The 24,300-nt window shown below is 41.4% G+C and overlaps 1 protein-coding gene across 6 annotated transcripts in view; it reads right to left on the bottom strand.

Moving 5' to 3' along the window:
* Positions 1 to 518: 518 nt before the first annotated feature.
* The window catches only part of ARHGAP12 (Rho GTPase activating protein 12), a 142,404-nt gene continuing 118,622 nt past the window's right edge, over positions 519 to 24,300 (bottom strand). For 4 of the 6 annotated variants that reach the window (XM_074946186.1, XM_074946182.1, XM_074946183.1 and 1 more), the window contains 9 exons: positions 21,621 to 21,725; positions 20,653 to 20,751; positions 14,144 to 14,246; positions 12,981 to 13,100; positions 10,093 to 10,191; positions 7,700 to 7,777; positions 3,701 to 3,835; positions 2,645 to 2,747; positions 519 to 2,090 (listed from right to left, as the gene is read on the bottom strand). In XM_074946186.1, the coding sequence (XP_074802287.1) occupies positions 1,916 to 2,090; positions 2,645 to 2,747; positions 3,701 to 3,835; positions 7,700 to 7,777; positions 10,093 to 10,191; positions 12,981 to 13,100; positions 14,144 to 14,246; positions 20,653 to 20,751; positions 21,621 to 21,725 (1,017 nt within the window). In that variant the 3' untranslated portion in view covers positions 519 to 1,915. The remainder of the gene's footprint in view (positions 2,091 to 2,644; positions 2,748 to 3,700; positions 3,836 to 7,699; positions 7,778 to 10,092; positions 10,192 to 12,980; positions 13,101 to 14,143; positions 14,247 to 20,652; positions 20,752 to 21,620; positions 21,726 to 24,300) is intronic. The other 2 variants (XM_074946187.1, XM_074946185.1) reach the window with 1 other exon arrangement.

Below are 24,300 nucleotides of genomic sequence, written 5' to 3' on the forward strand. Positions count from 1 at the left end.
AAGTGAGAAAACCACAAGATTAGTCGTCCCTTCTTTCATCTACAAAGACTTTTTCAAGCAAGCTTTCTGCTGCTGGAATTCTCACCTTGAACATATAAAAGAGATCAAAGGCCAAATGGGATAATTTCACCACTTGTCTGTCTTCCTTTTGTGGGCAGGTGGTATGTGTGTGGAGCATATCAAACATTAGGACAAAAATACTTGTGTGGAATACTTATAAATATTTGCAAATTTAAACCTATAAATTACCCATCTTCGTCATACAATCCAACTACTGTTCAGGGAAAAGGGGGATTCTTAAAAGTTTCAGTTAGACACTATTTTTAACCACAGCCCAATGACTCTGCTGCAGGAAATAACATTTCAGGCAGTCAGACACAACTGAATATTTGGGAGTGTTTGCAAAATTCAACAGGGGACTACGTCATCCAAATTTGGACTGGCAAACTCCAAACTAGCTAATAGTTTTCTTTATTGAGATTAGACATAACAAATATCAGGTACAGCAGTTAGTCTAAAAAAATACATTTAAAAATCTTCAGTCGACCATGCTCCCTATAACAAAAATCTTCCAAAACCAATTTATTTTACAAATTAATCTACATTATTAATGTAAAAAGAAATTCTCAAATTTAGCATTATGTCATTATTTCCAACAAACATCTATTGGAACATGTTTCCATGATTTGCAAATGTTAGAATCTGTAATACATTTTTCTAATGTATCCTGTACATATTAAATAACCTAAAAGGCTCCTCTTGTAGTGCATTAACAGTTTAGCAAGCACACGGTATTTTTCCAGTACCATTTGCATTACAATTCTTTGCCTGCAAATGTAATTAACATCTAAAAAAGTGCACACGTTTAGTTTTTCGAGGAAACCTAGACCTAGACCTCCACTGGAAGTGTTACACTACCTGTAGCTAATCTACCCATGATTAGAAATGTGCAACTAGAAGGTACTTTGAGACTATACAACAACTGAATTATGTACATAAACCAAAGGTCATTCAGTCTTTAGCCTGTATTTACATCCAAAAATGTTCTCTACCACAGGATCATACCAAGAACTCAGTACAGCATTAGATAATGATGGTATTTAATTAGAATTGTTAACTGCAATTCAGTATAGCACAAAATGTAGCCCAAGAAATACCCTGAAAAATGGATACGTGTATTAAATAAAACTCTAGTATGTCACAGAACAAATCCTCTGCTGGATATTCTTACAAGTTCAGTGTTTGAAGTAATAGGGTCCTGCTCTATCAAGCAACTAGAAGATCCAGCAAGGATGCAATGTAATACAGTTTTTTTTAAAAAAAGCAAGCCTCAAATGAGGGATTATTTGAATTACTGTAAACCACACTGGCCACTGTTAGCACTAGTTTAAAGACAGTCACACTACATGCAGAATCCCTGCTGACAGGATCCACACAGGTTTCAGTACATAAGCACAGGATGAAATTTTATTGTCACTACAAGTATCAAAAAACATTTCTGAAGCCAGTTGATAGGGTTTTCCTCACCCTACCAAGTGGTGAACCTTTTAAAAAAAAAATCCATTCCAGATTATCCAGTCTGAGATTAATTTTAGCTTCTCACCAAGAAATCCAGTGTATATGCTCGTACTAGAATTGCAATTTGTAATTAAAACAGGCAGAGTACAAACTTTGAAATATTCGCAATGTAATAAGTGAATTATAAAGAAATTCAAAATTTTATCATTAACTTGCATGAATAGCAATTAAATCGGTCAAACACTCCTCCCATTTCTTCCCTCTCATCCTACTGAAAAGTGCAAAATTGAGCTGTCGCTTGGTCCACAAACACAATACATCATGTACACTGAGAGATTTGACTCCTGATGGAAATCTGTTGCCAACTCATCACTTCAGTTTTAACTCTGAGAAAACTTCAACATCCAAAGATGGAGTTCAGTTCCAGCAAAATTAATTCTACAATCTGATTCTGGTACACAGTGTGGACTGCTATGTTACCAGTCTCTTTCTCTGGCTTTAACAGAGTTGGTCCAAAAACTATTGCTACGCTTTGATAAGTCATTCGGTTCTTTTCTCCATTTTCTACAACTCTGGGGAAAAAAAGAAGAAAATATGCTTTTAAAATAAATTCATTGATGTGAGAGAGAATAATGTGTTAACAGAGAAGAGAAACAAAACCAAATCAGTAATTCCTCATAATATTTATTCCATATTTACTGTCATTCATGAAACATGCCACTATTGTAATCATTCTAATCGTTTAAAATATATTTGACACTAGCTCTGTCCCTATAATCTAAAGTTTAGCAGCTAAAAGCACAACTAATAAAAACACTGTCCAAAAGCTGGGTTTGCTTCTCCATAAGCTTGTATAAACACAAACAAGTGTTTTGCTTTGATGAAGCACAACAAACATCAAAGGAAACACGCTTAGAACTTTCCCCCAGGACTTTTAATGTTTGAACACTCAGCTTTAAGAAAGGTGACTAGATGTCCTGATTTCATAGGGAAAGTCCCGATATATCTCATATAGGTGCCTATTACTCCACACCCCATCCCGATTTTTCACACTTGCTCTCTGGTCACCCTACCTTTAAGGGAGCTCTGCAGTACATTAAGACTTTTTCCTCCTCCTCCTACTCACCTCTTGAGGTGTCTAAAAAGTATCTGCATGGTATCCTGATTTGGCTTTGGCAACTGTTTAATTAAATCTTTGACAGCACGAACACGCTGTCTTGCTTCTTGTTCTGGAAGAGATAAAAGGCAGATAAACCATAAACTCAATATTTTTATTTAAAATTTTGGTAGCATATAACTTACCGAAAACTGAATGAAGCACACAATTTTACAGTGCTGATATTAAGTAACACATTGCCACCTGGTGGCCACATTGAATATTACAGATAATCTGAAGGTAGTAATACCTTAGAGACAAGATGGGTGAGATCTTTTACTGCAATGGCTCTCAACCTTTCCAGACTACTGCTCCCCTTTCAGGAGTCTGATTGTCTTGTGTACGCCAAGTTTCACCTCAAGTAAAAACTACTTGCTTACAAATATCAGATATAAAAATACAAAAGTGTCATAGGACACTATTACTGAAAAATTGCTTACTTTCTCATTTTTATAAAATAAATCAACTGGAATATAACTATTGAACTTACATTTCAATGTATAGTATATAGAGTAGAACAAACAAGTCATTATCTGTATGAAACTTCAGTTTGTACTGACTTTGCTAGTGCTTTTTATGTAATCTATTGTACAACGAGGCAAATATCTAGATGAGTTGATATACCCCCTGGAAAACCTCTGCATGCCCCCAGTGGTACACAGAATCCCTGGTTGAGAGCCACTGTTTTATTGGACTAACTTCTGTTGATGAGAGAGAAGTTTTTGAGCTTACACAGAGCTCTTCTTCATGTCTGGGAAACGTACACAGTTTCATAAATAAATACAACGTGGAACAGAATGTTTAGCATAAATAGTTAACACATTTCAAGGACCATTCACCCACCTTGTCTTTAAGATCCTGGGACTGAGAGCTACACCACGACTGCATATAAGGTAAAACCTTTACAAAATTTCATAATTTCTCCTTTTTAAACAGTGAAAAGGAGAAAATATTACAATTAAGTGCACTGTGCATATTTAAATATTTATGATTTATGAAAATTCTGTGCATGCTTTATGGACTTACTAATTGCATTGACGAAGTCATTGAAATGATTATATGTGAAGAGTGGTTCTGGCAGTTCTCTGAAAAACATTTTTAGAGCTCCTGTGATGACATGTATATCTTCCCATTTACTGTCATTCAAGTCCAATTTCTCATCTGAAAGAAAACATGAATGATTACTATAATCTAGCAGGAGTTTATCATTAATTACTTATTTTCTACACAAGTTGAACAATGGGGTGGGATTCTTATTACCCAGTGTGAAGGGGCCAGAGGAAACAGTTACTTATTATAACTGTAGTTCTTCAAGATGTGATTCAGACATGTATTCCACTTAGGTGTGTGCATGTAATCCACGTGTCTAACAGGGAGCTCTCTCTTTAAGGGTATGTCTACATTGGAAACTTCAAAGCGCTGTCCTGGGAACGCTCCCACGGCGGCGCTTTGAAGTGTCAGTGTGGTCACATGCGAACACTAGGAGAGAGCTCTCCCAGTGCTCCTGGTAATCCACCAGGGGTTAGCTCCCAGCGCTTGGAGCCTGTCTACACTAGTACTTTAAAGTGCTCAGATTTGCTGTGCTCAGAGGGGTGATTTTTCACCCCCCGAGCCAGCAAGGTAGAGCGCTATAAAATGTAAGTGTAGACATACCCTTAGAAATCTATTGGAAGGTGAGAAGGAATAAATTGTGTCTGTCATTGTTGCTAGGCAGATGCACAATTAGCACTCCACATCCAGAAGTTTCTGGAATTGGGTGTGGTAGTTTTGGGTATGCTCAATAGGTTCCCTATTGCTGGACTGATTTCTGCATCTCCAGGTGCTTTTCTGCATCTCCAGGCACTGGAGAAGGGCACCCAAAGGTTACAATGCACACCCAGAATGCCAGAGCCAGATAATTTTACCTAGCAGTACCCGTAGAGGGATGGTGCTCACACCTTCTTGCTGTAGCTCTTCCCCTGACTATACGAGGCAGCAGTGCCCAAACCCCCATCAGTTCCTTCACACTGAGCACCTAGAGCGCAGTGCAGAGACGATGGAGGGTAGATCATGGAATAAAGGTCTGCATCACATCTTGAAGAACCACAGTTACAATAAGTAACCATTTCTTCTTCTTTGAGTAGATGCAGCCATGTATTCCACTTACATGACTCACAAGCAGTATCCCTGGGATCACCTGACCAAAATTTGCATCCTCTGGAAGATGCAGTAACTGATCGTGTAGAATGAGCTTGCACACACTGAGGAGGCATAGCTGAAGCTATTTTATATGCAACCTTGATACAAGATGTTATCCATTTAGAGATCATTTGTGAAAAGATGACTTGACATATCATACGATCTACATATGACACATAGGTGAGGCGAAGCACAAAATACTTTAGTTCTGTCCAGATAGAAGGCTAGACATCACCTGACATTTCATGTATGGAGATGAATGTGGCTTAGAAAAAAAACACAGGTAAATATACCACCTGGTTCAAATGAAAAGCAAATTTTTGTCTAAAGTCGTTTGTCTTTGGAGACTTGTGTATAAGGAGGCTCTGCCATCACGGCCTGCAACTCTCACACTCTTCTTGTGGATGTTATTGCTACCAGGAATGTAGTTTTCTGACACAAAAGCAGAAAGGGACAAGATGCCAGGAGCACAAATGGAGGTCCCATTAAAGTTGCTAGGACCGAGTTAAGAGACCACAGAGGAAATGGCTCTCAGACCAGAGGATGGAGATATAAAAGCCCTTTTAAGCATCTTGCCACAATGGCAATGGAGAGGACTGATCTTCCTGAATGGGTGGGATGAAATGCCAATATAGCTGCCAGATGCACTTTCAATGAATTAAGTGCAAGACCTGACAACCGAAGGTGCAGCAGATATTCTCAGAATCTGAGGGCAACCTCTGATTTGACAAGGGCCATGGTGCCAAAGCAGACCGCATGGCCTGCTCAAGCAGAGGCTGCTTCAGATGAAAATCCCTCACCACTTGAGAGTCTGTTTGGTGAGCAACCTGCAAATCAAACACCACTCATTAACACGGGCTTTGCCTAGGCACAGCAAGCACCATGTGTGGGGATCGTTGTTGGGGATCACTTCCCCACATAACAAACAATGTTTAAACCCTGGTGATGCCATCACTAGGGAAACAGTTAAATTACAGCTAACACACACTAAATCTAATGAACTACATACATTAGAAAAAAAATCACTAAAAATAGAGGGATTATGCGGTGAAAACCACAACAGAGCTCCAACTCCAGCAACAGGCTGTGAGAAGGAACAGAGGGGCGTTGGAGTGGCACCACCTCATTCAGCCGGGGAGGGGCTATGGCAACAAGGTGCAAGCAGCACCCTTCTACAGGTTCTACTAGGCAAAAGTTCTCTGGTTCCAGTGTCCTGGGCATGCATGCACCTCAGTGGAATACATGGCTGCATCTACTCGAACAAAAACAGGAAGAAGAGTTGGAGCAGTGCAAAGGGGCTTTAAGAGCTCCATATTTATCTGGGGGAGGATTCTCCCAGCTCAGGCATTGTGGAAGACACCTGAAAGACTTCATTCTGATGAACCATTGCAAGCCCTGGTGTAACATCTCAGCCGTGTGGAGATTCTGGGCAGCACTGAGCCCATAAGACAGCCCTAGGTAGGTTGCTGTAACTCAGACAAGCCCACTGGCTTATCTAAGTTATAAAAAGAGCCGCTTCAGACTCCAGAGCAGCAAAGAATTGGGAGGGGCAAAGGTGGCTTAAAGCTACTTTAGAGTCTCCTCTCCCTCTAGGCCAGGGGTGGGCAAACTTTCTGGCCCAAAGGCCATATCTGGGTATGAAAATTGTATGGAGGGCCATGAATGCTCACGAAATTGGGGGTTGGAGTGTGGGAGGGGGTGAGGGCTTCAGCTGGGGGTGGAGGTTCTGGGGTGGGGTTAGGGATGAGGAGGTGGGCGGTGCAAGAGGGTGCTCCAGGATGGGACTGATGGGTTCGGAGGGCAGGAGGGGGATCAGGGCTGGGGCAAAGGGTTGGGGCACAGGAGGGGGTCAGGGGTGCAGTCTCCGGGCCGTGCTTGCTTCAAGCAGCTCCCAGAAGCAGTGGCAAGTCCTCCCTCCAGCTCCTATGCGGAGGCGCAGCCAGGCGGCTTTGCATGCTGCCCCGTCCACAAGCGCTGCCCCTGCAGCTCCTATTGGCTGTGGCTGCTGGCCAATGGAAGCTGTGGGGGCAGTGTGCGGAACCCCCTGGCTGCCCCTATGCATAGGAGGCGGAGTGGGGACATGCCGCTGCTTCCAGAAGCTGCGTGGAGCCCCGGCGTGCATGGAGCGGGGCAAGCCCTGGACCCCGCTCCCTGGCTGGAGCTCAAGGGCCGGATTAAAATGTCTGAAGGGCCAGATGCGGCCCCTGGGCTGTAGTTTGCCCACCTCTGCTCTAGGATGAGAGTCCTTTGCTGGCCTGCATAAGTGCACAATAGAGATTCTCACCCAAGGTCAGAATGATAGACAAATGTTAAATGCCAGTACAAGGTTGCTGGGTTTTTTAATACTTTTTCTCTTGCTTTCCATAAGATATAGAAATATTCTATTTGAGCTTCATTCCTTTTAAACTGCCATGCCACATATGCTTCAGAATTATTACAGCAGTGACTAGACAGCTTCAATTAGGACCAAGGTTCTGGTGTGGTAGGCACTGTATGAACAGATGTAGACAGTATCCACTTTGAAGAACACAGAAGCTGCTATTTAGTAGCAGTTTCATTTTGAAAAGTGCTACATATTTCTCATGAAATGTTGTCATATTATTTTAAACAGATGGACTAAAAATCACTGCACAATCTGAAGAGCTTTCTAGCAATTTTGACAAATATTCTTACATAGGGTGACCAGACAGCAAATGTGAAAAATCGGGACGGGGGTGGGGAGTAATAGGAGCCTATATAAGAAAAAGACCCAAAAATCAGGACGGTCCCTATAAAATCAGGACATCTTGTCAAGCTACTCATGCACATATTTTCAAATTGATAATACAGTTGGGGAATGGCACTTACCATGATTAACTGCAAATCTTAGCTTCTGTATCACTGCAAGATTGCCACTAACTCGGTATAACCCGTCAACATCCAATCCTAAAACAAATTTTAAAATGTAGATTTTTTTTTTTAAGATACTTAAATGGGTCAGTCTGCTCATTTTAGAGATTCCAGTTAGCAAAAAGAAAACCCACCATCAGGAGAACTGCAGAACCTCTTGTCACAATTAAAACTATTTACTTATCTGCAGAGATAGTTGCTGACTAGTATCTTGCCACTGCAAAACTTATGCTTGAAATAATGTCTAAAATGTGATGTGTACTCAGACAATGTGAAGAAGTCTTCAGGAGTGAGGTGCCCAACTCCCACTGATTTTCAATGAGGGCTGGGGGCCCACCCTCCAATAGCTGCTTTTAAAAATCTCACACCTAATAGTTAGTTAGCACAACTATTGTTTAGTACATAAAGGATTTCACTTTCTCTCTTGCACATATATATGTGCACTCTCGCTCTCTTTCATACCTCCACTCATCCTAAAATACTAGCAGTGAGATTGTAGGGTTTTTGATTTAGGTTTTCCCTTTCACATTGAAACTATATTTACCAAAATGTATGGTGACTAAACCAAGCTAAGTCAGTCATTCTGGAGAACACCTCAAAGTTGATAGTGGGTGACCAGGTCCACCAGATACCACCCATTCCACTGGTTTATGAGTTTTCATGTGTGTTTAATTCCATCCTGTTGCCTTACTTTCTCATGACAAGCAGATGTCCCCTCCATCCCTACCATCTTTACAGTGTTGAGGAAAACACTAGATATGGCAAAAGGAGAAAAATTACTTCTTAGTGGCTGCTGTTGCAGAAGATCAAAAGTGGTCATGTGCGGAAGACAGGAAGAATTTCTGTCTACCAATGCTCATAACCTCTACATGAATTCAGTACATTGCGTTGGCTGATACGAGTGTTGAAACGACGGGATTCAACAGCTCCCTTAATCCCATCCACAGGGAATCCTGATGTAACAGAAGCATCAGGAGATATGGCGCACAACTGTCAGTACCATCTGTCCCACCCATCCATTCGCCACTACCTTTTACTGCCACAATCTATTGATCATTCTCTCTCTGAAGGGATAATGGGGAGGGGGATGGAGATGGAAGAGGAGGGAAGAAGCTGCTCAAATCAGTTCCCCTTAAGGTAAAAGAGGATAGCAGTGAAAGCAGCAAGTTCTGTCTCAATGCAGAAAACACACATCCACTGCAGCTTCTGGAGTTGGGTGGAGGACAGTAGAACCAGTTCCTGCTCTTCCTTTTTGTACTGAGTCACCAGACAGCAGCAGTAAAGGGGGCTATAAGTTGCACCATATTCCTTTACTGTAGCTGTTTCCCCATGGAGGGCACCTATTTTGCCCTGCAACATATACCCTTAGCTCCCACTCAGGCCCTGAATGTGACGTGCTAGATCTAAGGTGGGAAGGAAGTGGAGTGCACCAAAAAGATGGGTGGGTAGATTCTCTTACACACAACTTGGATCTTTAGCATCAGCCACTACATGGGAATAATTTCACTACAAGGGAGTAGGTGACCCACTTGCAATAAGTAACCTACTCTCATAAGAGTTCTAGTAACAACCACATCAACAAGCAGGCAAGAGACAAGTGAGGAGGCAAGTCAGGGTGGGGATAAATATGCAGCCAGTTACCTAAAAGTTTTTATATATATAAAATGCAGAAGCATTGGGTCATCTTATACATCAGGCTTTTCAAAATGTTAATGTTCAATCTAGACTCACTTTAATACTTGAGTAAGAGAGATCTGCCTTCTCTTATTGTCAACAGGAAAAGAGAAGGACATGTTCAACAAATCAGGGCACTTTAACACATCAGATAAAATATAGAAATCTGGTAATCTGAGCAGTTTGAGGCACATTTTCCAAGTTTTATCAGTATAACTGGCTAAAGGAATCTCAGATGACAGTGTTATCTGAAGGCCTTGATTCTCCACACATTTACACAGGTAAGGTGTCCCTAAAATGAACTTGTAGGAGAAAAAGTCTTTAATGCAAGTGGTGTTTTGTTAACATAGGTAAAGATTTAAGAAGCAATTTTATTAGTTACCTACTGACAAGGCCCCTTTCAACAATCCTGTCCCCAAATATGATGACCTGTTCCCAGTTCCCTCTTGCTACTCTTTGCTAGCCACGATCTCACTGGATCCTAGTTCAGGTTGCCTTCCCTCCCTACTTCCCAGCTGTTGACATCCTATTGCTATAACTCCAGCTATAAGCCTCAGACTTCACAATACTGTTACCAGTCATTTGGAAACCAACAGGATAAGAATTAAGCTTCCAAAATTAGATACTGACTCAGAGATTTGGAGATAAAAACCAAGAGATGAACATTTTCACCCTACCATGTTCTTCAACGTGTTCAATGCACAGCTTCACGAACTTTGGCACCGAGCTGTTTTCTCTCTGACACAAGCTGGTGAGATTGGAACCAAACACTTGATCTGGAATCAAGTAAAAAAATCTCATTTATAGTTGAGTGAGCTTCAAAGGATAAAACTAGTTCATGCACAACAGTGATATACTAAGAATATATGGCAACACACCCTTGGGTAACAAGAAGCAACCGGCAAGGTTTTCAAAACAGCTCAGTCCCCCTGGGGAGCAATGGTAACTTCTGAGTGCTGAATGCTTGAAAAATTCACCCCCAGCTGTGAGTGCTGAGCACTCTTGACAATCTGGCCCAACATGTCTGGTGATTCGAGTAAAGGGTTGGAAGTTAAAAGACTAGTTTAGTAAATACTCTTCCACCAACTCACTGTATGACCTTGAGAAAGTCAATGAACTTCAGTAAAATCTGTTACTATCACAATAGGCGGAACTATAAAACCTCTTAAGATATATACTTATCCACCTATCTTAGGTTTTGTTATAGCTCTCAACACTGAAGTATCTTAAATGCTTCATCTATAGAAATCACTTCGATACCCTCAGATGAATTACTATAAAATGTCATGCATATAGTTACTGTAAGAATGGACCTTAAAGGATTTGCATGTTTTTTGTTGTATTTTGCACTTGTATGAATAATCACAGGATTATACAATATATACTTACTGTAATCTTTGTGCCCAACTTTTTTGTATGGAGATAGGGAGTACCAATAAGGAGTATTTAAATTACAACTTTTGGCATTATCTTTAATGTTACTTTAAAACAATATTTCACATCATCTACCTGTTTAACTTAGTATACCCCTATAAACAGAGCTCCAGAGCTATAACAAGTGCCCTCACATTGCAATCGGATCCATAAGGGTGGATCCTTGTATCAGCGCACAGCTCTGTTGACTTCAGTGATGCTCTGCACAGGTGATCCAACTGCAGGATTATGGCATAGAAGTGGATACCCATAGACAAAATTATTTAGCAAGACACTCAAGCAGTTTTTGAGCTTTGTCGTCAAAAGGAGCTTGTAACAAAAATAAAGGAAGGGGACAGGTTTCCACTGAAACACAGAAAGAAAACCAACATAAGGCCAGTGAGATGCATGCTACTGTATAACAAGGAATCTTGCAATGCATCAATTTAAATGCTTCAGCAATATACTAGAGATTCTGCATTTATCATATTTCATGTCAGAACTGAAACTGCAACCACAGTCTGGTATTTGTACATTGCATTCCCCTTTGCTCTGCCAATTATATTGGCCCTTGTCTTTTTCCTATGCCCCCATCTTCATGCCTTCTTCCAAAGTGCTCCAAGGGCGGAATAGCTTCCTAATTCAGGTCCACCAGACTTCACTTCCCCATTTAAAACCTTTCTGAAGATTCATTTCTTCTTTGAGGCCCAAACACACGCAAAAAATACATACTTTCAAGTGTTTAAATGATCCTCCCCCATTTTGGGTACCCCGGGTTTCTTTTCTTTCTTTTGTAGGTTGAAAGCTCTCCCTGGAGCACAGACTGCCCTTGTGTTTACATCATGCACAGCACCAAGCACATTTTGGCTCTTAATAAATTAAGTGGCCTCATGTTCCTGAAATGAGTGCTAATGAGTTTTGCATCATTGGAGCATAATGGGAAATCCCTAGAGTGTTATGGATATTAATTATCACACTGTGCCTCTTAATGTTTTCTTCCATTGTTTCTTCAAAGTATTTTCCTTAATTGTACTTTTTTCATGTAGTAAAAGCACATTTAAAACAGTTACTCTAATTAATGCATGCTGTTCTCCAGTGTTTTCCTAGAGATTGTTTTTTCAGCATTTTCCTTATTCTAATCACCTCCTTTTGTAGTTTACTACACTTTTGTAAAAGCTTTTGTATTTTTGTGTCTGTTAACTAACAGCTTCTGTATAACTCAATGCACAAGGATAATGCAGAATTGCAGATTTATATTTTAAAATATACTAACAGCACCAACTTTTTAAGTTTAAATGCTTGCTCCTTAAATAAAAACACCTTTATTATCTCCAAACACCAGCACTGCATTTGTGCACGCAGTTCAACTTGGCTCAGTGTTCACACCAACTAATTTCTCAGAAGTTTACACACAGTGCATAAAGTCAGTTCCAAGCTATAAAATGGAATGCAAAGCTGCAGTCTGGGAAGAATTCCCTCCATCCCAAACAATTAAAAATCCCACAATTTACTTTTGTAATTATGATCTGGAAATATGACATATTTTGTAAATGTTTGGGCTCCTATTACTTAAGCTAAATTGGTTGAAATTGACATTAAGTTTGACAAATTTAATGTCAGAGAAGAATTTGGCCTGGTATATTTCTACTGACATGAGCTATAACTATATTTATTGTACGTGAAGCAGTGCAATGTATATTGGACAATAAGAAACTAAGTCTAGAATGAATATCAAATCAATTGTAAGATCATTCTGTTTGCAAACAAAGGAGTGTTGGCTTGCCAGCTGAAAGTGCAGAACAAATGGACTCTGCTTCCCAGAAGCATTGCCCAAGGCCCGGTGGGTTCTTGGGACCTCATCCACCCCATCCCTTCACGTCTGTCCATTATAACATGAAAATTACTTCTTCTCTGTAGCTGAATTTGGTGACCACTAGGGCTGTTGAAAGAATGACACACACCTACCCAGAAACTGAAAAACTATCACATCTGCCATCTGTTACAAAAATAACTGGTTCCTTTTCAGTCAAATATAGTTAACTTTATAAGGCTGGTTTCCTCTAGAATTACACTAATTCCTGCTCTGCGACACAGACATGATTGTAAAATTCAGCTTATCAAAAGGTTTACTGAAGAAATAAGGATAATTTACCCTTAATGTAGCCTTTTTCTCGAACAGCTTGTAATGTAGGGCGTCGTGTAAGAAATTTCTTCAGCTTTGTTTTTGTCTTCTTCTGTTCTGAAGAATCTATGCTGCTAGATATTTTCATCGCTAAAACAGAAAAAGTAAATTTAATATAGAAATGTAAAAACAAACTTGACAAGCATTAAATAGCTAAATAGTTTGCCCAGAGAACAATACAAGAAAAACTTATTTGAAGCTGGCAAATGCTTCAAGGGAAAAAACCAGTATATTCTAACACATTAAAATATACAGTGCAAACTATTTTCTCTATCTTTTATTTATGCAAGCACCTGTACGTCGTAGGCACTTTCCAAACTGTCAAGAATGGCCCCTTCTCAGAGGAGCTTACGAGACAGAGGATTAGTTGCAACCCTGCCATATGCACATACACGATTTACTACAACTGTACTATTTCTAAGTCAGGCTTTTTATCTTAGATTTGTATCCTTCATGTCCAACATCAAACCTCCTTGATATGAAATTACTTACACAGTTAAAATAATTATTTTCTAATGTTACGTATGAAGCCAGAAACAAGAAGTGAAAAGTTTGCCGATCACTTTGTTTATTCTGTGCATTTGACAGCGACTTTCAGGTTAATTTGTCAAAGATATGAAACTTAATGAAGGGATCTTCACTTATTGATATATCCGCTAACTTTAAAAAAAAAAACTCCCCAATTGTGCAGTACAGAAACTTCAAATTCATTTTATTCACTAGTCCTGGATTCTAGAGCAGCAAACTATTTTTCTTCCACCCAACATTATAAAAAATCAAGTTAACTACAAAAATTTGAATCTCAAATTATGAAGTATTTCTCTTACATCTTGCAAAGCTTACAAAAAAACAACTGATGAAGCTAAAGCTTTATAAAACCAAACAGCTAAATTTAAAATTTTTGAAAAGTAGTTATAATAATTAGTATATGGATAGTACACTGTGGTAAGGTACAGGGCAGTTAGGATTGTTTGGAGAACTTTAACTTTGTATGATCTTTCATTTGTTTATCTTTTTAAGTCGTTTTAAACTGCAATGCACTAAATGTTCTTTTTGCTTAAATTATATTATTTCCAATCTTAACCAGGTAGATATTAATAATGAAGGTTTTACTGGGAATTAGCTTAACTTACAACGAAGTTTCTTGGCATCCTTATGGTCCTTCTCTTTGTCTTGTTTTTCCACCCCTGGGGAATCTGGTACATCATCTTCGAATGCTTCATCAGACTCCACTGCCTATTGATTAAAAAAGACACTGGTTAGTTCTCTTTTTGCTTGACAGTTTTCAGAACAGACAACAGTATATTTTATTAACCATAATCCATAGAGAGTCTTATAATACAAATATGCTTTTTAAAAATATTAAACTGGTAACTTCTTGGAATTAGATACCATAGTCTTGTAAGCTATATTCATTTCTGTATCAACAAGACTAGTATTAACCCTTAACAGTTGCAGGATTTGTTCACAAGGCCCAACAGAGAAAATGTCACTGGACAATCATTAGGTTAACTGAATTCAGCCAAGGTCAAAACACAAGTAGTATACCTGTCCTGCTGAGATTTTGTAACATCAACCAGCCAAGCATATATAAAATATTCTTTCATGTGGAGGTAGACTGTTCGCTATTCTACCTATGTTTTCCACCACAAAATCACTTAGTGTGGGGGCTGGGTGTACACAAAGAGCCCATGAAGCAGTTTCCCTATCTTTGTCAGTCATGGCTATGAATAAGTAGCCATCTTCTACGGCAGAAACTGGAAATGCCTGTTGGCAAAGCGTGCTTGATTGATTGTTTGAAAAGTGTGAATTGGGAGTGCTTTGTTCCAGGTGAGCCTTGACTGGGCCTGACTGTTATAAAAAGCCAGTCAGCTGCGAACCAGCTGAGCAGCGAACAGCAGAGAGGCTAACATAGGGAGTTTGCCTGGGGAGAGCCCACTGAGGCTTACATCTTGCCGGCTTCTCCGAGTAGTTACAACAATTCCTGACGAAGCTTGCAGAAGGAAGGTAATATGGATGGGGAGTGTTCAGCTGTTGTGACTTGCACAGGATGTTCCATGTTTGTCTTCCACAGGACAGAAGCGACTTTGTCTGTACAAAGTGCAAGCTGGTCTCCATATTGGAAAAGAAGGTTCAAGGTCTGGAGAAATAAGTATCAACCCTGCATTCCATAAGAGAAACTGAATTCCTGGACAGACGTCAGGATATGCTTCTATGGACACAATGTTCTGAAGATTCAGAGAAGGCTGCGCAGCAGGGACAGAAGGATGGTGAAGAAATTTGGCAGCATGTGACCTCCAGAAGAAGAAAGGGGAGCGTCCATGTACCAGCAACGCAGATACAGGTAAGCAACCGTTTTCATGTTCTCTCCACAGGTACTAATGCGGAGAGTGGACTAGATGATCCATCTGAGGGAAGGGAACAGAAGAAGACTCCGCCGATTGGAAGGCATGAGATGCATTGTCCTAGGGATGCGGGTTCCACGACCACTGCTCCCAAGAGAAGGAGGCGGGTGGTGGTGGTCAGGGACTCTCTCTTCAGGGGGACTGAGTCATCTATCTGCCGCCCCGACCAGGAAAAACCGAGAAGTCTGCTGCTTGCCAGGAGCTAGGATTCACGATGTGATGGAAAGACTGCCGAGACTCATCAAGTCCTCGGATCGCTACCCCTTCCTGCTTCCCCATGTGGGCACCAATGATACCGCCAAGTATGACCTTGAGTGGATCACTGCGGACTATTTGGCTCTGGGAAGAAGGATAAAGGAGTTTGAGGTGCAAGTGGTGTTCTCGTCCATCCTCCCCGTGGAAGGAAAAGGCCTGGGTGGAGACCGTCGAACCGTGGAAGTCAACGAATGGCTATGCAGGTGGTGTTGGAGAGAAGGCTTTGGATTCTTTGACCATGGGATGGTGTTCCAAGAAGGAGGATTGCTAGGCAGAGACGGGATCCACCTAATGAAGAGAGGGAAGAGCATCTTCGCAAGCAGGCTGGCTAACCTAGTGAGGAGGGCTTTAAACTAGGTTCAGTGGGGGAAGGAGACCAAAGCCCTGAGGTAAGTGGGGACGTGGGATACTGGGAGGAAGCACGAGCAGGAGAGCGCGAAAGGGGAGGGCTCCTGCCTCATACTGAGAAAGAGGGACGATCAGCGAGTTATCTCAAGTGCCTATACACAAATGCAAGAAGCCTGGGAAACAAGCAGGGAGAACTGGAAGTCCTGGCACAGTCAAGGAATTATGATGTGATTGGAATAACAGAGACTTGGTGGGATAACTCACATGACTGGAGTACTGTCATGAACGGATATAAACTGTTCAGGAAGGACAGGCAAGGCAGAAAAGGTGGGGGAGTTGCATTGTATGTAAGAGAGCAGTATGACTGCTCAGAGCTCAAGTATGAAACCGCAGAAAAACCTGAGAGTCTCTGGATTAAGTTTAGACGTGTGAGCAACAAGGGTGATGTTGTGGTGGGAGTCTGCTATAGACCACCAGACCAGGGTGATGAGATGGATGAGTCTTTTTTCTGGCAACTAACCAAAGTTACTAGATCGCAGGCCCTGGTTCTCATGGGAGACTTCAATCACGGATATCTGCAAGAGAGCAATACAGCGGTGCACAGACAATCCAGGAAGTTTTTGGAAAGTATAGGGGACAATTTCCTGGTGCAAGTGCTGGAGGCACCAACTAGCGGCAGAGCTCCTCTTGACCTGCTGCTCACAAACCGGGAAGAATTAGTAGGGGAAGCAAAAGTGGATGGGAACCTGGGAGGCAGTGACCATGAGATGGTCGAATTCAGGATCCAGACACAAGGAAGAAAGGAGAGCAGCAGAATATGGACCCTGGACTTCAGAAAAGCAGCCTTTGACTCCCTCAGGGAACTGATGGACAGGATCCCCTGGGAGAATAACATGAGGGGGAAAGGAGTCCAGGCAAGCTGGCTGTATTTTAAAGAATCCTTATTGAGGTTACAGGGACAAACCATCCTGAGAGAAAGAATAGTAAATATGGCAGGCGACCAGCTTGTCTTAACAGTGAAATCCTTGCTGATCCAAAACACAAAAAAGAAGCTTACAAGAGATGGAAGATTGGACAAATGAGCAGGGAAGAGTATAAAAATATTGCTCGGGCATGCAGGAGTGAAATCAGGAAGGCCAAATCACACCTGGAGGTGCAGCGAGCAAGGGATTTTAACAGTAACAAGAAGGGTTTCTTCAGGTATGTTAGCAACAAGAAGAAAGTCAAGGAAAACGTGGGCCCCTTACTGAATGAGGGAGGCAACCTAGTGACAGAGGATGTGAAAAAAGCTAATGTACTCAATGCTTTTTTTGCCTCTGTCTTCACGAACAAGGTCAGCTCCCAGACTACTGCACTGGGCAGCACAGCGTGGGGAGGTGGTGACTAGCCCTCTGTGAAGAAAGAAGTGGTTTGGGACTATTTAGAAAAGCTGGACGAGCACAAGTCCATGGGGCCGGATGTGCTGCATCCGAGAGTGCTAAAGGAGCTGGCGGATGTGATTGCAGAGCCAATGAAAACTCATGGCGATTGGGGGAGGTCCCGGACGACTGGAAAAAGGCTAACATAGTGCCCATCTTTAAAAAAGGGAAGAAGGAAAATCCTGGGCACTACAGGCCAGTCAGCCTCACCTCAGTCCCTGGGAAAATCATGGAGCAGGTCCTCAAGGAATCAATTCTGAAGCACTTAGAGGAGAGGAAAGTGATTAGGAACAGTCAGCATGGATTCACCAAGGACAAGTCATGCCTGACTAATCTAATTGCCTTCTATGAGGAGATAACTGGCTCTGTGGATGAGGGGAAAACCAGTGGACGTATTGTTCCCTGACTTTAGCAAAGCTTTTGACAGTCTCCCACAGTATTCTTGCCAGCAAATTAAAGAACTATGGGCTGGATGAATGGACTATAAGGTAGATAGAAAAATGGCTAGATTGTCAGGCTCAACAGGTAGTGAGCAATGGCTCCATGTCTAGTTGGCAGCCGGTATCAAGTGGAGTGCCCCAAGGGTCAGTCCTTGGGCCAGTTTTGTTCAATATCTTCATTAATGATCTGGAGAATGGTGTGGATTGCACCCTCAACAAGTTTGGGAGAAGAGGTAGGTACGCTGGAGGACAGGGATAGGATACAGAGAGCCCTAGACAAATTAGAGGATTGGGCCAAAAGAAATCTGATGAGGTTCAACAAGGACAAGTGCAGAGTCCTGCACTTAGGACGGAAGAATCCCATGCACCGCTACAGACTAGGGACCGAATGGCTAGGCAGCAGTTCTGCAGAAAAGGACCTCGGGGTTACAGTGGACGAGAAGCTGGATATGAGTCAGTGTGCCCTTGTGGCCAAGAAGGCCAATGGCATTTTGGGCTGTATAAGTAGGGGTATTGCCAGCAGCTCAAGGGATGTGATCATTCCCCTCTATTCGACATTGGTGAGGCCTCATCTGGAGTATTGTGTCCAGTTTTGGGCCCCACACTACAAGAAGGATGTGGAAAAATTGGAAAACGTCCAGCAGAGGGCAACAAAAATGATTAGGGGACTGGAACACATGACTTATGAGGAGAAGCTGAGGGAACTGGGATTGTTTAGTCTGCAGAAGAGAAGAATGAGGGGGGATTTGATAGCTGCTTTCAACTACCTGAAAGGGGCTTTCAAAGAGGACTGTTCTCAGTGGTACCAGATGACAGAACGAGGAGTAACGGTCTCAAGTTGCAGTGGGGAGGTTTAGGTTGGATATTAGGAAAAAATTTTTCACTAGGAGGGTGGTGAAGCACTGGAATGCGTTACCTAGGGAGGTGGTGGAATCTCCTTCCTTAGAAGTTCTTAAGGTCAGGCTTGACAAAGCCCTAGCTGGGATGATTTAGTTGGGGATTGGTCCTGCTTTGAGCAGGGGTTTGGACTAGATGACCTCCTGAGGTCCCTTCCAACCCTGATATTCTATGATAGTGACAGAACACCACAAAGATAATTTGATATAGTGATCTTGTCAGCCTCTGAAAGCCTAACCCTGTTTGCTAATGTCAGTGTTCTCTCAGAATGTTAAAATGAATAGCTCACTGAGATGTAGTCCGTGTGGATTACTTTCTAAGATCAGGCATAAATTCCAACTAATCAGAGGGCTATTGCCAAAGCCCCTACACCTGCAATGTGATACCTAGACAGAACACACAATTCCAGAAATATTAGCAGTTCGGTGAGGATGCTCTCGTTGGCTTTAGTGTAACACATCTCCATATTCTGTCCTTCGTACTCTACTCCATGATTCCAGGAATGATGTACTTCTACTTCATAACTATCATACTAACAAGACAGTGTGGAAGTCAAGTCTAAAACAATTTCAAGGCCTCATTATTTTTGAGGAAAGACATTTTTATTTTTAAAAAAATAATAATCAATGCTCTGGCCACATGTACAACAAACATTTATAAATCTGAGACACAGGATAGGTTAAGTGACTTGCTCAAGAAAGCCACTTGCACAGGAAGCTTGTAGTTGAGATAGAAACTGAATCCAGGTCTTCTGAGTCCCAGTCGAGCATCCTATCCATTAGACCAGGGGTGGGCAAACTACAGCCCGCGAGCCGGATCCGGCCCCTCAGGGCTTTGAATCCGGCCCATGGGATTGACACCCTCATGGCGCCTCGAGCCCCGTTCTCCTCTGGGAAGCAGCTAGCACCATGTCCCTGTGGCCCCTGGGGAAAGTGGGGGAAGAGAGCTCCGGGCGCTGCTCTTACCAGTGGGTACCTCCTCCGAAGCTCCCATTGGCCGGGAACAGGGAACTGCAGCCAATGGGAGCCTCAGGGAAGGTACCCGCCGGTGAGGGCAAGGCGCTCAGCCCTCTGCCCCGCTCTCCCGCAGGGGCTGCAGTGCCAGCCGCTTCCTGGAGTGGAGCAGGGCCAGGGTAGGCAGGGAGCCTGTTGTAGCGCCGCCGCACGCTGCTGCCACCCTGGAGCCACTCAAGGTAAGCGGCGCTGGGCTGGAGCTCAAACCCTTCCTGCACACCAACCCCCTGCCCTGAGCCCCCTTCTGCACCCGCACCCCTCCTGCGCCCTAACTCCCTTCTCTGAGCCCCCTGCCGCATCCCCCACCTCCCTACCCTGAGCCCCAACCCCCTGCCACATGCCACCTCCCTGCCCTGAGCCCCCTGCCACACCCTGCATCCCTCCTGCACCCATATCCTGAGCCCCCTCCTGCACTCCGTACCCCTTCTGCACCCCAACCTCCTTCCCTGAGCCCCCTCATACACCCCGCACCCCTCCTCTGTGCCGTTTCCTGCACACTGCACCCCCTCCCACACGCCGCACTCCCTCCTGCACTCCAATCCCCTGCCCCAGCCATGCATGCAATTTCCCCACCCAGATGTGGCCCTCGGGCCAAAAAGTTTGCCCACCCCTGCATTAGACAATCCCTTTTCCCTTATCAGCACTAGTGCTATTACATTAGCCAGGCACCAGGGACCACTGAACTGGCTACTAAATGCCCTTTCCTCTTCCCACCTCCAATATACTCACTCTCCAAGAAGTCAAGAAATGAAAGCATGAGTGATACACTTAACACTTAAAGGGCTGGAATGATGGAGCAGGTTCACAAAATAGTTTCTAACTATGACAGCACTGAAAAAAAATATCTTCAAGATTTAAGTACATACCTGATTACTGATAGTGTAAGAAAGAACTTTAAACCACTCATTAATAAAAACGTCATTATCAGATTGAATTAAGAGTTCAGTTCCTTGGCGGGTTTTCAGCTTTAAAGAAAAGAAATATTCTATTAGAACAAAATATAAATATTCAGAATAATTCAGTGTTTTAAAACCATGTTAAGTTAAACTCAACAGTTGTACATGGCCACAAATGTGCAGCAGCTGCAAGTCATATGGCAATGCGAGCCTGTGTGTCAGACAGGATATCAAACCCTAAAATGAATCTTACCTATCCTTTATTGTGTATATATGCTGTACAGTTATTGTTTGGTTAATATAGAAATTCTGAATGCTGTAACTGTTAATGATATTTATCTGTGACCTTTGTCTTCTTGTTTTCAGACAGGAGAACAATGTGCAGCATGTCATAGTTAACTATGCTGATAATATAAATACAAGGTACACAGCCAAGAGGTATTATCAGATGATCCAGTTCTCACAACAGAATTAAGAAATAAGACATGGGTATAACTCTGATCAGTGCTTAAAGTTATCCAAAACACACACAAAATTGAATTCTGTTTTGCAGCAAATGACAACAGTTTATTTCAAGAGATGTGTTAAAATGACAATATAGTATTCTGGTTTCAGCTAATGTTAAGTTCCTGGCTACTGCTTTCAGTTGCCATATAATGATTCAAAAATTGATTCCACTAAAAAGAACAAGTTAACCTAAATTCAAAAGCAATTATACATTATAGGCTACATTAAAAAGGTAAACAGCTTGCACTTACAGTAATGTGTACGTATTTTAGAAAAACCTTTATCTTGATATTGTCCTGGGGCATGTATGCCTTTAATCCAACTGACTGGTTTTTTTGTTTGTTTTAAGCTTAGAGAAGTTTTTTTTTTCCGTTTGGAATATAGTAAACCACCAAAACAAAGCCATACTTCTGCAAAGTAAATAAACTCACCTCAACAACATTCTTTTTGCTGGATTTGTCCTTTGATGCCCAGTCAATAACTGCCCCTCTGATATCCACTGTGAATTCTGGTTTAGACTGATTGACCCCAAACTTCTGAAAGAAAGAATAAATAATTATTTTCTTTGATTAGTCACCCCTAAAAAATGTACACAGTCTTGTGACCCGCATATATAATAGAGCTTAGTATTTTACAGACTACACACAGTTAACTCAAGTACAGTGTTCTGCCCAACTTCCCAACAGAAGCGGTACCATGAAAAACTAAATGTTTCCAAAGAATGGTCTGTTTTTGAGAATAGGCAAATATACAAATGATACTGATATATGCTTTAAATGAAAAAACTAACTCCAACACAGAATTTTTTAATGCAACAATTGTACAACTATAATTTGATTATAGTATGGTTTTGGGCACAGATTGTCCAAAGTTGTAAACAGGTTGGCTTTTGGTGAAGTCATTCTAGCATTTAACCAACACCTGGACACTTGGACTTAAAAAATACTAATGGCTTTACTAGACAGGCAAAAATATACCCTTGTAGAATATAGTAAAAGCTCTCCCTAGTATACTGAAGGGACATTGGTTTTTAAGGAATGTTTCATAAAACCCAATTGATTTTACAATTAAAATTTTACTTAAAACATTTTCCTGTAGCATTTGCAACACAAACACTGCTGCACTGTGCAAGTGCACAGAAACAAAGCAATTTCACTGTCTAATCTAATATTCAAACACTGAATAACCAACATAAATTGTGAAAATGGGATTTAATCCACAAGCGTCCTTCACGCAAGTGGGGAAAACCATTCACAAACTTTCTTTTCTCTCTCTTTTCCTGATATCAGCACAACCACAAGTTTCCTTGTTAAACAAGGAGTGTTGCATTGGGTTTTATGAAACAATAAAATAAAAATTAAAAACACACTGATGACGTTTTACTGTGGTACATATCTAATGTAACAACAGTCTTAAATGGGAAGCTGAACATTCACTAGAGTTTCACCCCTTATCACTCAGCTTTTATTTCCCTTTTAAAGGGTCTGAACCTGTGGTCTTCACAAAACATAAAAGGTAATTTTGGGCCAAAAAATGAATAATCAAAATTTTAATTAGCCAAAAGAGGAAGATTAGAAGTGAAGTGGTGCTGGCATAGAAATTCAGTGCCATACCATCACTGAGACTCTCCTGGCTCCAGACTAATGACTTAAACGTGTTTTGTCTTTCTATAAAAGTGAATTTAACGTCTGTGTGGAGTGCTGATTGACTGCTCTGGAGGAAAAAAATCCTCACTGTCGCCACAGAACAGGAACCCCATGGAGAGCATCAATGCAAGTGTCTCCACAGTGAATCTACCAATGTGCCTCATCTCTATTCAGGAAGAACCACCTTTAGGAGAACAGTAGTTCAGTTTCCATTCCCATTTAATCTCTGTTCTCTCTGCTGAGACTGTCAGCAATGATGTTTGTTAGTGTCAGCGGTTCTGTACCATAGATACTGTCCACCAGGAACAGAGCAGGAGCTTTTCAAAGGCAAACAGCAGTTGGGTAACTAATTATTATTTGTGGCTTTACAATCCTAGTTTATGGGAAATTTTTCAAACACTGTGGGGACAAAACAGAATCACCACTTAAAATCAAAACACTAACTCATTTAATATGCGCCTCTAAGCAGCCATTCAATGATAAGGAAAACCATTTTAAAACAGTGTTGCAGCAGTAGCCAGAGGCCTGGCTCAGGATCAGGCTCATTGAGACGGCTGCTGTACAAGCACACACAAATACAGGATACCTGACCACCACCTCCTAGGCCAATTCAAACTATCAATTTAGAGAGATAATTTCCATATCATATTATCAGACTGTCATTCATTACCTAATACATGTTAAACTTTTTTGGCTATTATTTTTTTAAATAATTTAAATGAAGGGAGGAGGGATTTTACTTTTTATTTTCCTAACAAAAGGATAGAAGAAAAATTCTTACTGAAAAACATGTTTTTAAACATGACAGACCCAATCCTCCAGAAAGATTTTATGTTCCAATTAGAGATCGTCCTTGTAATTTTATTCTTTAATTCTCTTATATTCACAGTTGCACAACACTGGTGAGTTATGGTATAGTACATAGTTTTAGTAATGTAAACATATTTAAGAGATCTCAGATAATGTAGACTTTTAGTACAGGTTGACAGCTGAACATTTCAAAACAGTTTGTTGTATTTTAGTAAATCACACAACACAGATTTTCCCAGAATATTTATTAGTTTGTATAATTTGTATTATCATAGTGCCTAAGAGCCCCTATCATGGACTAGAGCTTCATTGTGCTAAGTGTTACAAACAGAACAAAAAGCTGGTTCCTGCCCGCACTGAACTTACAATAGTAGTCAGTGGACAGTGCAAAACTTTTGCTACCAAGCAGTTAAGAATCAGGCTCTCACTCAGCAACTGAAAGTCTAAATTTCTTCAAGAATCAGTTCAGATTCTGAAACAATGTACAAAAATCCAAACCACATACTCAGACCATGTATTCAAGAACAATGGATGGTAAATATTTATGAGCATCTGGGCCTTGTAACATTTCATGCATTCAGCAGCACATTTTGACTGACAATGGAATGGAGTTTACATTAGTTTAATTTCTCTTAATATTTTGCTAATTAAACAT

This window comes from Natator depressus, chromosome 2 (assembly GCF_965152275.1).
Source record: "Natator depressus isolate rNatDep1 chromosome 2, rNatDep2.hap1, whole genome shotgun sequence".
Classification (NCBI taxonomy): Eukaryota; Metazoa; Chordata; order Testudines; family Cheloniidae; genus Natator; species Natator depressus.